Below are 14,131 nucleotides of genomic sequence, written 5' to 3'. Positions count from 1 at the left end.
AATATGGATCACGGATAAAAAACTATTTGAGAACCAGTAAACAGAAAAACATCTGATTGCTTTTCTGATATTTAGATAAAAATTTGCCATGTTCCTATAGCTCAAAATGGATCCTATGCAAAATAATTTAAACCAGTCATTGCCATCTAAAAATATAATGGCCAGAAATAAATTGCAACCAAGAAATATAGAGAAGATACAGACCATGGCTCTTAACCTTGACATGAAGATATGATAAACAACTTTAGAACACCTCTCTAAGAAAATGTACATATATCTCTAAAATTTCCTACGATTTTGGCTAGTATAGGACTTAATGGACCCCAGTGTAAGAGCCTGTGACATACACAGTCAAATGGGAAGCAATGAAGAATGAAAAATAATGAGTAAATTAAAAGACAGGGACAATTACATTTGTTATGGGAAGTCTCAAAGAAGGGACTACAAAAGTCTCACACTACAGCAGAAATTTGATTAAAGACATTCCTAAACATTCTGAAAGTTCTGATGTAAATGCTTCCTTCTCCCATTAAAAAAATAAGTATATGGTTGAGATGAGCACTAACTTTTTTCAAATTTACACTCTAGTAGGGATAAAGAGGACATTAGAGGTTAATAAAAGGGGCCTAAGAAACGACATGCTTGAGAGTAACTGTCTGATTTTTATTTGGAAGCCAACGCACAGCATAGCCACATAAACAAAAATAGTTCAAGGGAATTCCAGCTGAGCTTTTAAGAATCAGTCCCCTAAACATCTGGTCTGGAGTTGTGGATTACTGCCGCTCCTTTCTGATGTTAACAAGTTAAATGCTCACTCTCTACTATAACCTAGTTTTCTGTTCAATTACATTGAAAATGTCTTCATTCCACTTCTTTCTTTGCCATTCCACAATAATCTTTCTCTTTGTTCTTACAGACAGACATCACCATCTGGTCTGGGGTCACAAGTACAATTAAATGTGGAGATCCTCTGCCAAGAGCTTTCAGCTAACATAATGAAATTAGAAAAGGTGACTGATTTCTTTGCCATGTTAGGGGCAGGAGTGATAGTGCCTATGAGATGCCACAGATCAGGGGTTACATGCTCAAAAGCCTGTTGTGCAGGTGGCCTGAGTGGCCAAAGCCAGCCAGGGGATTGCATAGCATAGTACATGTGAAAGACTATTTTTTATTTCCACCAAGAAATCGGGTTTAATCTATCTTTTGGATTCCTCCTTGGTTAGAAATATTTCTCTGTACATAGGGCCCAGTGATAAGTGACCGTTGACACAGGGCTCAGTGGAGGGACATAGTAGGGAGTGTCTGGACCAGAGAGGGCAGCCCCATCTCCACCCAGGCTGACTGTTGCCACACATAAAATACTGCATTCAGGCTCTAATACAGCCCTGTCATTGTTCCTGTCAGACAAGAGGAAGAAACAAAGTTTCAAATTAATTTGCTCAAGGAGATACTTACAGAGAGTTGGCAGACCTAGCTTTTGAAGGAGGTCTGTTGGACTCCAGAGTTGTACTTATAAACCCTCTGCTTTACTGTTGCTCAGAATCCAACCTTAGGCCTTGCTGATAAGGCCACTGATAAACCTTTAGCTCCAGCCGTAAGGCAGGCCTACAACTGTGGCATTCTTAGTAGTCAGTAAAAGGATGAACGAAAAGGCATGCCAGAAATACCCCAAAATTAAACTGAATTAACTTTCTCCTTTCAGTATGTCTGTCCTTCTGATACTTGTTTTTACCCTGATCTTCAAGGAAAGGTTTAGAGGGAAGTGTTTAGTTCACACGGCTACCACAAACATCCAGTAGTTGCTAGCTTTCCCTCAAAGGGCAGTTACACTTACAGGAAGAAACGTGGAATACAAAGGAGTCAGAATTACAGTTTGCTCTACTAAGTGTTACCTAGCATGTAACCACTGAAGTATTTAGAGCAAAGGAGTTTTCCAAACTTCTGTTCTAAGCCAAGGCATGGCAGATAATTCCTGTTGAATCATTGTGTCTGTGGGCAAACTTGGAAACTTTTTCTCTTGTAAATCCAGAGTCCGCCTAGAGAAGGTGTGGCGTAGCAGCCGGCATTGTTCTTTCTAAAATGTTAGTTGCTGAGAATATAAGACCATTTCTTTTCTTTTCTTTTTTACTGAAATGCTTCCAAATGTTTGGCTACTGTGTTGACCTAGAGAAGGGGTGGTATTAATTTTCTCTTTTGTTTATTCTGGCACACAGTGGTTAGCTTTGGACCAGAAGCACACAGAATCCTGCTGCCATCTTTTGCATTTCTTGCCATTCTTCGGCAGGGCCTGGCAAGGGCACCACATTCTATAATGAGGAGAGTTTGTCTGCAGAAGGCAGACACCTGGCCACGTCTTACATAGGGCTTCAGATGGAGCCCAGCTACATGGCTGGGAGGCCAGTATGACAAATAGAAATCTGTGTCCCAAAGCAGATGTAGTAAGAAGTGGATTTAGGGTTAAAGTGGGTATGTTGAAGTTCTAAAAAGGTATAAGTTGCAAGTTGCACACATCACTCAAAGGAATCCAAGCATAAAACCATTTCCCGGCCCTTACCCAGGTTCTTACTGAGTGGCCTGCTGCCCTCCTCTGAGGCAGTCTGCTGATAGTGCAGCACAGCACTGTGGTGAAATAGCAGAGTCCTGCATGAGCCTGGTCTCAGCTCTTTTTACTCAATAGTAGCGATTCCTCCAGGAACTAGTCACACCTAAGCCTCATAATCTGTCCTGCTTACAATGTCCGGATATCCGTATGGTATCAGTGCTACTTCAGTCATCCTCATTAAACATCTAAGAATAATCTTTAACTCCTTCCTCTTTTTTCTTTTGCCACTGATCAGCTACTTAGTTGACACGTCTTATGCAATCTGTCTTCAAATGGGCCCTCAAATTCCCTTCCCACCCGTGCCATCCCCGTCCATTCCGGCGCTCTACCATCAGTGTGACAATATGAAATCAGATCTCACTGTGGTTTTTCTTCGCATTTTACTGGAACATCTTTTCATATATTTATTGGCCATTTTGATTTTCTCCTCTAAATTGCCCATTTTTCTCCTTTGTTTTACTTTTGGGTGTTTTGTTGGGTGTGTGTAATGTATTTTGGATTCAGTCCTTTCATTTCTTTTTCTCCCTTCCCACCCCTGCTTTTCCATTTATCTTCAGTCTGGTGGGATAGGCAGGGAAGACAAGAAGTGGTAACATGGGGGATGAAGGCAATGCCTTTTGTGGGTAAAGAAGTAAATGCTTATTTTCTTAGAACTGGAAATGGCATTGATGGTAGAGCAGCATTGAAGAAAGCATAAACGTTGGAGTCACACCTGTTCTTCCCCCTACTCTGCTACTTATTACCTGTGTAACGGGTCCTGTTACATAGCCTCTCTGGCCCTCACTCTCTTGTGAAAACCCTCTCTGTGTAATTGTGGCATCTGGATACAGTGAGCATGCATGAAGTACCTGGCATGTACATATTACATCCTTTCCTCTTTACTTACCCTCCATATGTTTATAGGACATCACAGACTGAAGGAAGATTTTCTCCTTTGGTTCTATAGGATTTGCTACTCTGATCACAGTATTGATTGCTGAGAATTCCTTACTCTGAATTCCTCTAAGTTCATTTGCTCAACAAACATTTACAGAGCACATTGTTAATGTCCAACACTGTACGACTTGAGATCCAAAGATACAGGTTCCTATCCCTGTGAAATTCAGTCTTCTGGGAATTGTTAATGGGAGTGTTAAACATTATTCTGTGGTGTCTGTCTGATTCAAACCATTACTAGGCTCTGTGAGGACCAGTTTTCCATTGTGTCTGAACGCATTTAGGTCACACTTCATGTGGTCAGTGCTTTTGTTAGTTTTCTTCTATCTGATTTCTCTTGGTCTCCACTGATTTTAAAGTGGATTGTCGACATCCTGTTCCATTAAAAAGCATTTGTGTGCCTGATCTAAATTTACCCCATGTGTAGCTTTTCATTCAAGGTAGAATAATCTCAAAGATTATATAGGCTATGGCCAGTGTACCCTTAATGTACTCCATTCTAGTTAATAACAGAAGCTTCTCTCTTACTATTTCAAGATACAAAACAACTTGCAAAAGCTGCTTGAGAATGATGACTGACTGACCAGGCTGCTCGAGCCACCATGATACCTCGTGCTTCCCTTTGAAGAAGGTGCTCCCTGCTGGCCAGAGGAGAGAGTGGAGCGGCATCGATGCCCGGCCACGCTTGTGCTTGGAGATCTAAAGCTCAGAAAAGGGAGGAAGGGGAGTAGTTTTGGTTCCTGTGCCATAAAAGTTGACTTGACTCAGAGGAAGCTTTCAGTGCTAAGCCTGAAGAAAACAGACCCATCTCTGGAGGGCTCGGGCAGGCCCTGGCTGATTGTGGTTCAACAGTTTTCACGATTGTATCAGCAAACACACTCCACTCCGTGCCTTCTGAGTCCTTCCCATCCGCCTCTTCTCTCCTTTACCACCCCTCTTAACCAACCGTCAAACTAAGGGATTTATTGTGTGCCAACAACATTGGTAAGTTCCTTTAAATAATGAGCCATGACTCTCCTAAAAGACAGTAAATAGCTCTAATGGACAGACATGCTTCAAACAAGTAACACCAGCAATTTGTCTGTCTTCTGCTGCTGCTGCTGTTTAAATCACCTGTGTATCTTAACTTCTCAATTACATTGGCAAGAATATGGAGCAGAGAAGATTAAACTTTTCCATTTATGTTTTGTGTTATTCCTCTAATACTTAATTGGACTGATTCTCACCCACCCCATATCAAGGATCTGTGAGACATGGGACTGAAGTACTAAATCAAATTTTTACTTTGAAACCAAAACTAATCTTTAAACCAAAAATATAATAGTGATTTGATACAGGATAAAAACACTGAATTTTTAAGATTATGGGTGGACTATGTTAGTTTTGAAAACAGGATGCCTATACTAAATGCTGAAACCCATTTCAGCATGACGGAAGCACGCTTTTCCTCATTGCTGAATAAAATCATGGTTTGCTAACTTCTATTTATCATATAGGTTAGCTAGCTTTTTTTTCCTTAATTATTTAGGTACCATAAAATCTATAATATAAAAGATATTCTGTTTTTATCTGCAATGCATTTTATAATCATTTCTATGAAATGTATTTTGTTTAATCAGAGAACTAATAAGTGAATTGGTTACATCATTTGTATTAGCCTATTGGACAAGAATAAGAATTGTGCCTGGTGCACCCCTGGCTTTTAATAAATAACTTCTTGACAAAAATGCCTTTAACACTGTGTTTTATCAGTTTGTAAATTATCTTTACTAAGACAATATGCTTTCTAACTTCTACTCACCTCCTCTCCACTACTTCCAAGTCATCCATACTTCCTTCCTCCCAAGTACTCATTTCAAAACAAAAATGATTTAAGTTCTTGGGTTGTAATGATATAGGGGAAAGAAAATGAGTTCTGAAATCAAAACCAGTGCTTAATTTTTGGGCCCACATTTTGTGAGTTTGTGACTTTTAAGAAAGATACTTGGCCATTTTCTCTCATTTCATTGATAAGGCTAAAAGTACCAGTGCAAAGTGACATTTTGAGGATCAAATGTGACAGTGTCTCAAGCGCATTGCCATGGCAGGCAGGTAGTATCTCATCTCATGTCAGGCGTCATACTGATTATCCTAAGGTTTTCATGTCTGAACTTCAGTTTTACAAAAGTTCTTTATTGATACTTTCTAGTCAAAACCCATTAGAAAGTCAAGAGTGTGTCAGCCGCCTCTGGAGAGAAATTTTACAACTGTATAAAGAACCTTTAAAAGGTTCACATTTCACTGCATTGGTAATACACTATCTAGGAATTTATCCCAAAGCAATAAGCAGAGATTAGTCAAAGATTTATATACAGGAATATTCTTTGGAGGGAAGCAGTCCAAGATGGCAGTGTAGGAAGACTGCCATACTCACACCACCCACAGACACACTGAATCTATACCAACATAAAGCAATTCCTCCCAAAGACCTGAGGGCTTCTTGAACAGCTTCTACACAAGGACAGAAGGACCACACAGAATGACGAGAAACACAGGCACAGTAACATCAGGGACCCCACCCAGACCCTGCAACCTGCAGAAGGGAAGGACATCACTGAGGGGCCTGTGTACATATTTGCTCACACTAGTGATAGCAAAAAAAGTAGCCGTTTAAAGGATAAGTATACTATAAAGACACCCTTAGAGCATTTACTAACTTAACTTCAAAGCATCCATCAAATGGGGAAACTGCTGGATCTCTCAGTTCATTGGTGCTGGCGTGCACCAGTGTTTACATTCCCCCTCCACCACAATTACACATATGGGAGCAGAGTCCAGGTGCTCTAGCCACATGCTAGGGCTGTCAGAGAAGCCTTGGGCTTCCACCGCCCACCAACTCCAGCCATGTCCCCAAAGCAGATCCCACCCATGCCTGCCTCATCCCCAGCCATCCCAACAAGGTAGCCCCAGACCCACTCTAACTCCAGCTGTCCTGCCAGGCTGCCAGGCAGCCTTGGCAGAGTCCCCATGGGGCATCCCCCACCTGTGCTCCTTCCCACTGTCTTAGCTTGGTGGCCCCCGTGCACAGGACTTCAGGCCCAAGCCTGCTCCAACTCCATGCATCCCGTCATGGCGACCCAGTGCGTAGCACCCAGGACCCCCGGCCCACACCCACTCCAGCTCCAGCTGGCCAGCCAAAGCCCCCAGACAAGCAGTCAACACAGGGACATTCCTCCATAATGCCACTCCTTCAAGGCTGGGAGAGGTAACTGTTCTGCCTAATTCATAGAAACTAAGAAATTCAAACAAAATGAGATGGATCAGTATGTTCCAAGGGAAAGAACAAGATTAAACCTCAGAAGAAGAATTAAAACAGAGATGAGCATTTTGCCTGATAAAAAGGTCAAATTAATGGTCATAAAGATGCTTATCAGACTTGAGAGAAGAATGGATTAACTCAGAAATTCAACAAACAAAGTATAAAAAAGAACCAATCAGAGTTGAGGAATACAATAAATGAAATGAAAAATTCCCTAGACAGAATCACAGCAGATTAGACGATGCAGAAGAACCAATCAGTAATCTGCAAGACAGAGTAGTGGAAAACCCCCAAGCTGAACAGCAAAAAGAAGAAAGAATTTTAAAGGTAAGAATCGGTTAAGAGTCCTCTAGGACAGCATCAAGCATACTAACATTCACATTATAGTTGTCCCAAAAGAAGAGAGAAAGAGGCTGAAAACTTATTTGAAGAAATAATAACTGACTCTTTCCTAATTTAGGGAAAGAAACAGACATTCAGATCCAGGAAAGCACAGAGATCCTCAAACAGCATGAATCCAAGGAGGTCCACATACACAATAATTAAAATGTCAAGAACAAAAGATAATGAGAAAATCTAAAAAGCACCAAGAGAAAGCAAATACTTCCATACAAGGGAAACTCCATAAGACTATCAGCTTATTTTTCAGCAGCAATTTTGTAGGCCAGAAGGGACTGACATGACATATTCAAAGTGATGAAAGGAAAAAAAATACCTATAGCCAAGAATACTCTGCCTGGCAAAGTTATCATTCAGAATTGAAGGAGAGAGGAAGAGTTTGCCAAACAAGTTAAAGAAGTTCATCACCACTGAATTAGCCTTACAGAAAATGTTAAAGGGACTTCTTTAACCTGAAAAAAAAAGGCCATAACTAGAAAATTGTGAAAGGAAAAAATTTCATTGTCAGAAGCAAACACATAGTACAGGTAGTAAATCAATCACTTATAAAGCTAGTATGAAGGTTAAAGACAAAAGTAGTATAATCAATTAGTTAAGGATATAAAAATTAGTTAAGGGAAACTCAAAAAGAAGTAAAATATGGCATCATATACATAAAATGTGGAGGGGAGGAGTGAAAATGTAGTGCTTTTAGAATGTGTTTTAATGAGAGCCCATCAACTTAATAGACTGCTACATACCTAGATGCTTATATATGAACCTATGATAACCACAAACCCAAAAGCTAACAGATACACAATAAAGAGAAAGGAATCCAAGCATAACTCTAAAGAAAGTCATCAAAGCACAAGGGAAGAGAGCAAGAGAAGAAGAAAGGAACAGAGAAGAACTACAAAAACAACCAGAATACTATCAACACAATGGCAATAGGTACATACTTGTCAATTACTACTTTAAATGTAAATGGGGAGAGGGGGCGGAAGATGGCGGCGTGAGTAGAGCAGCGGAAATCTCCTCCCAAAACAACATATATCTATGAAAATATAACAAAGACAACCCTTCCTAGAATAAAGACCAGAGGACACAGGACAATATCCAGACCACATCCACACCTGAGAGAACCCAGCGCCTCGCGAAGGGGGTAAGATACAAGCCCCGGCCCCGCGGGAGGCGAGCGCCCCTCCCCCCAGCTCCCCGCAGGAGAAGGGCAGGCGGAGCGGGAGGGAGACGGAGCCCAGGGCTGCCGAGCGCCCAGCCCCAGCCATCCGGGCCAGAGTGCAGGGCCCTCGATACTGGGAAAACAGTGCAGCAAGAACAGTGAGCAGGCACTGGAGGCTGGGCGACAGAGGACATAAGAAAAGCACGCGACCATTTTTTTTTTTTTTTTTTTGCTTTTTTGCTGCTTTGTTTTGGCGAGCGCTTTTTGGAAGTCTTAAAGGGACAGGGACCCCAATATTAGGGAAACAGGGCAGAAAGACCGGTGAGCAGAGGCCTGAGGCTGGCACCGGAAAATAAAGAAAAACGAACGACCACCTTTTTTTTTTTTAAATAAAAAAATTTTTTTTTTTTTTAATTAAAAAAATTTTTTTTCTTGTTTTTTTTTTTTTGTGGTCGTTGTTTTGTTTTGGCGGGTGCTTTTTGGAAGTCTTAAAGGGGCAGGGCGGGTCACTTAATCCAGAGGTAGGGAATCCGGGATCTCTGGGCACCCTAACCCCTGGGCTGCAGGGAGCAGGGAGGCCCCTTACGGAGATAAATAGCCTCCCAGCAGCTCCTGCTCCAACGCGACTCCACCATTTTGGAGTAGCTGCCCGAGCCAGGCCACGCCCACAGCAACAGCGGAGATTAACTCCATAGCAGCCGGGCAGGAAGCAGAAACCCTGTCTGCGCACAGCTGCGCAGCACAAGCCACTAGAGGCCGCTGTTCTCCCAGGAGAGGAGGGCCACAAACCAACAAGAAAGGAAGTCCTTCCAGCCGTCACTCGTCCCAGTTCTGCAGACTATTCCTATCACCATGAAAAGGCAAAGCTACAGGCAGACAAAGATCACAGAGACAACACCAGAGAAGGAGACAGACCTAACCAGTCTTCCTGACAAAGAATTCAAAATAAGAATCATAAACATGCTGACAGAGATGCAGAGAAATACGCAAGAAAAATGGGATGAAGTCCGGAAAGAGATCACAGATGCCAGAAAGGAGATCGCAGAAATGAAACAAACTCTGGAAGGGTTTATAAGCAGAATGGATAGAATGCAAGAGGCCATTGATGGAATTGAAATCAGAGAACAGGAACGCATAGAAGCTGACATAGAGAGAGACAAAAGGATCTCCAGGAATGAAACAATATTAAGAGAACTGTGTGACCAATCTAAAAGGAGCAATATCCGTATTATAGGGGTCCCAGAAGAAGAAGAGAGAGGCAAAGAGATGGAAAGTATCTTAGAAGAAATAATTGCTGAAAACTTCCCCACACTGGGGGAGGAAGTAATCAAACAGACCACGGAAATACACAGAACCCCCAACAGAAAGGATCCAAGAAGGGCAACACCAAGACACATAATAATTAAAATGGCAAAGATCAAGGACAAGGAAAGAGTGTTAAAGGCAGCTAGAGAGAAAAAGGTCACCTATAAAGGGAAACCCATCAGGCTAACGTCAGATTTCTCAACAGAAACCCTACAGGCCAGAAGAGAATGGCATGATATATTTAATACAATGAAACAGAAGGGCCTTGAACCAAGGATACTGTATCCAGCACGACTATCATTCAAATATGACGGTGGGATTAAACAATTCCCAGACAAACAAAAGCTGAGGGAATTTGCTTTCCACAAACCACCTCTACAGAACATCTTACAGGGACTGCTCTAGATGGGAGCACTCCTAGAAAGAGCACAGCACAAAACACCCAACATATGAAGAATCGAGGAGGAGGAACAAGAAGGGAGAGAAGAAAAGAATCTCCAGACAGTGTATATAACAGCTCAATAAGCGAGCTAAGTTAGGCAGTAAGATACTAAAGAGGCTAACCTTGAACCTTTGGTAACCACGAATTTAAAGCCTGCAATGGCAATAAGTACATATCTTTCAATAGTCACCCTAAATGTTAATGGGTTGAATGCACCAATCAAAAGACACAGAGTAACAGAATGGATAAAAAAGCAAGACCCATCTATATGCTGCTTACAAGAAACTCACCTCAAACCCAAAGACAGGTACAGACTAAAAGTCAAGGGATGGAAAAACATATTTCAAGCAAACAACAGTGAGAAGAAAGCAGGGGTTGCAGTACTAATATCAGACAAAATAGACTTCAAAACAAAGAAAGTAACAAGAGATAAAGAAGGACACTACATAATGATAAAGGGCTCAATCAAACAAGAGGATATAACCATTCTAAATATATATGCACCCAACACAGGAGCACCAGCATATGTGAAACAAATACTAACAGAACTAAAGGGGGATATAGACTGCAATGCATTCATTCTAGGAGACTTCAACACACCACTCAACCCAAAGGATAGATCCACTGGGCAGAAAATAAGTAAGGACACAGAAGCACTGAACAACACAGTAGAGCAGATGGACCTAATAGACATCTATAGAACTCTACATCCAAAAGCAGCGGGATATACATTCTTCTCAAGTGCACATGGAACATTCTCCAGAATAGACCACATACTAGGCCACAAAAAGAGCCTCAGAAAATTCCAAAAGATTGAAATCCTACCAACCAACTTTTCAGACCACAAAGGCATAAAACTAGAAATAAACTGTACAAAGAAAGCAAAGAGGCTCACAAACACATGGAGGCTTAACAACACGCTCCTAAATAATCAATGGATCAATGACCAAATCAAAATGGAGATCCAGCAATATATGGAAACAAATGACAACAACAACACTAAGCCCCAACTTCTGTGGGACACAGCAAAAGCAGTCTTAAGAGGAAAGTATATAGCAATCCAAGCATATTTAAAAAAGGAAGAGCAATCCCAAATGAAGGGTCTAATGTCACAATTATCGAAATTGGAAAAAGAAGAACAGATGAGGCCTAAGGTCAGCAGAAGGAGGGACATAATAAAGATCAGAGAAGAAATAAATAAAATTGAGAAGAATAAAACAATAGCAAAAATCAATGAAACCAAGAGCTGGTTCTTCGAGAAAATAAACAAAATAGATAAGCCTCTAGCCAGACTTATTAAGAAGAAAAGAGAATCAACACAAATCAACAGTATCAGAAACGAGAAAGGAAAAATCACGACGGACCCCACGGAAATGCAAAGAATTATTGGAGAATACTATGAAAACCTATATGCTAACAAGCTGGGAAACCTAGGAGAAATGGACAACTTCCTAGAAAAATATAACCTTCCAAGATTGACCCAGGAAGAAACAGAAAATCTAAACAGACCAATTACCAGCAACGAAATTGAAGAGGTAATCAAAAAACTACCAAAGAACAAAACCCCCGGGCCAGATGGATTTACCTCGGAATTTTATCAGACATACAGGGAAGACATAATACCCATTCTCCTTAAAGTTTTCCAAAAAATAGAGGAGGAGGGGATACTCCCAAACTCATTCTATGAAGCTAACATCACCCTAATACCAAAACCAGGCAAAGACCCCACCAAAAAAGAAAACTACAGACCAATATCCCTGATGAACGTAGATGCAAAAATACTCAACAAAATATTAGCAAACCGAATTCAAAAATACATCAAAAGGATCATACACCATGACCAAGTGGGATTCATCCCAGGGATGCAAGGATGGTACAACATTCGAAAGTCCATCAACATCATCCACCACATCAACAAAAAGAAAGACAAAAACCACATGATCATCTCCATAGATGCTGAAAAAGCATTTGACAAAGTTCAACATCCATTCATGTTAAAAACTCTCAGCAAAATGGGAATAGAGGGCAAGTACCTCAACATAATAAAGGCCATCTATGATAAACCCACAGCCAACATTATATTGAACAGCGAGAAGCTGAAAGCATTTCCTCTGAGATCGGGAACTAGACAGGGATGCCCACTCTCTCCACTGTTATTTAACATAGTACTGGAGGTCCTAGCCACGGCAATCAGACAAAATAAAGAAATACAAGGAATCCAGATTGGTAAAGAAGAAGTTAAACTGTCACTATTTGCAGATGACATGATACTGTACATAAAAAACCCTAAAGACTCCACCCCAAAACTACTAGAACTGATATCGGAATACAGCAAAGTTGCAGGATACAAAATCAACACACAGAAATCTGTGGCTTTCCTATATACTAACAATGAACCAACAGAGAGAGAAATCAGGAAAACAACTCCATTCACAATTGCATCAAAAAAAATAAAATACCTAGGAATAAACCTAACCAAAGAAGTGAAAGACTTATACTCTGAAAACTACAAGTCACTCTTAAGAGAAATTAAAGGGGACACTAACAGATGGAAACTCATCCCATGCTCGTGGCTAGGAAGAATTAATATCGTCAAAATGGCCATCCTGCCCAAAGCAATATACAGATTTGATGCAATCCCTATGAAACTACCAGCAACATTCTTCAATGAACTGGAACAAATAATTCAAAAATTCATATGGAAACACCAAAGACCCCGAATAGCCAAAGCAATCCTGAGAAAGAAGAATAAAGTAGGGGGGATCTCACTCCCCAACTTCAAGCTCTACTATAAAGCCATAGTAATCAAGACAATTTGGTACTGGCACAAGAGCAGAGCCACAGACCAATGGAACAGACTAGAGAATCCAGACATTAACCCAGACATATATGGTCAATTAATATTTGATAAAGGAGCCATGGACATACAATGGCGAAATGACAGTCTCTTCAACAGGTGGTGCTGGCAAAACTGGACAGCTACATGTAGGAGAATGAAACTGGACCATTGTCTAACCCCATATACAAAAGTAAACTCAAAATGGATCAAAGACCTGAATGTAAGCCAAGAAACCATTAAACTCTTGGAAGAAAACATAGGCGAAAACCTCTTAGACATAAACATGAGTGACCTCTTCTTGAACATATCTCCCCGGGCAAGGAAAACAACAGCAAAAATGAGTAAGTGGGACTATATTAAGCTGAAAAGCTTCTGTACAGCAAAAGACACCATCAATAGAACAAGAAGGATCCCTACAGTATGGGAGAATATATTTGAAAATGACACATCCGATAAAGGCTTGACGTCCAGAATATATAAGGAGCTCTCACGCCTCAACAAACAAAAAACAAATAACCCAATTAAAAAATGGGCAGAGGAACTGAACAGACAGTTCTCCAAAAAAGAAATACAGATGGCCAACAGACACATGAAAAGATGCTCCACATCACTAATTATCAGAGAAATGCAAATTAAAACTACAATGAGGTATCACCTCACACCAGTAAGGATGGCTGCCATCCAAAAGACAAACAACAACAAATGTTGGCGAGGCTGTGGAGAAAGGGGAACCCTCCTACACTGCTGGTGGGAATGTAAGTTAGTTCAACCATTGTGGAAAGCAGTATGGAGGTATATCAAAATGCTCAAAACCGACTTACCATTTGACCCAGGAATTGCACTCCTAGGAATTTACCCTAAGAATGCAGCAATCAAGTTTGAGAAAGACAGATGCACCCCTATGTTTATTGCAGCACTATTTACAATAGCCAAGAATTGGAAGCAACCTAAATGTCCATCAATAGATGAATGGATAAAGAAGATGTGGTACATATACACAATGGAATACTACTCAGCTATAAGAAAAGGGCAAATCCAATCATTTGCAGCAACATGGATGGAGCTGGAGGGTATTATGCTCAGTGAAACAAGCCAAGCGGAGAAAGAGAAATACCAAATGATTTCACTTATCTGTGGAATATAAGAACAAA

At 40.8% G+C, this 14,131-nt stretch overlaps 1 protein-coding gene across 4 annotated transcripts in view; it reads left to right on the top strand.

Moving 5' to 3' along the window:
• Positions 1-5,274, top strand: part of GRAMD2B (GRAM domain containing 2B) — a 58,438-nt gene extending 53,164 nt beyond the window's left edge. For all 4 annotated transcript variants that reach the window (XM_036903196.2, XM_036903194.2, XM_036903197.2 and 1 more), the window contains 2 exons: positions 917-1,010; positions 4,076-5,274. In XM_036903196.2, coding sequence (XP_036759091.2) covers positions 917-1,010; positions 4,076-4,117 — 136 coding nt within the window. In that variant the 3' untranslated portion in view covers positions 4,118-5,274. The remainder of the gene's footprint in view (positions 1-916; positions 1,011-4,075) is intronic.
• The last annotated feature ends 8,857 nt before the right edge of the window (positions 5,275-14,131 follow it).

The sequence above is a fragment of the Manis pentadactyla genome, chromosome 13, assembly GCF_030020395.1.
Source record: "Manis pentadactyla isolate mManPen7 chromosome 13, mManPen7.hap1, whole genome shotgun sequence".
Lineage (NCBI taxonomy): Eukaryota > Metazoa > Chordata > Mammalia > Pholidota > Manidae > Manis > Manis pentadactyla.
Note: the sequence above shows the minus strand (reverse complement) of the source record. Positions and strands in the feature narration are given on the sequence as shown.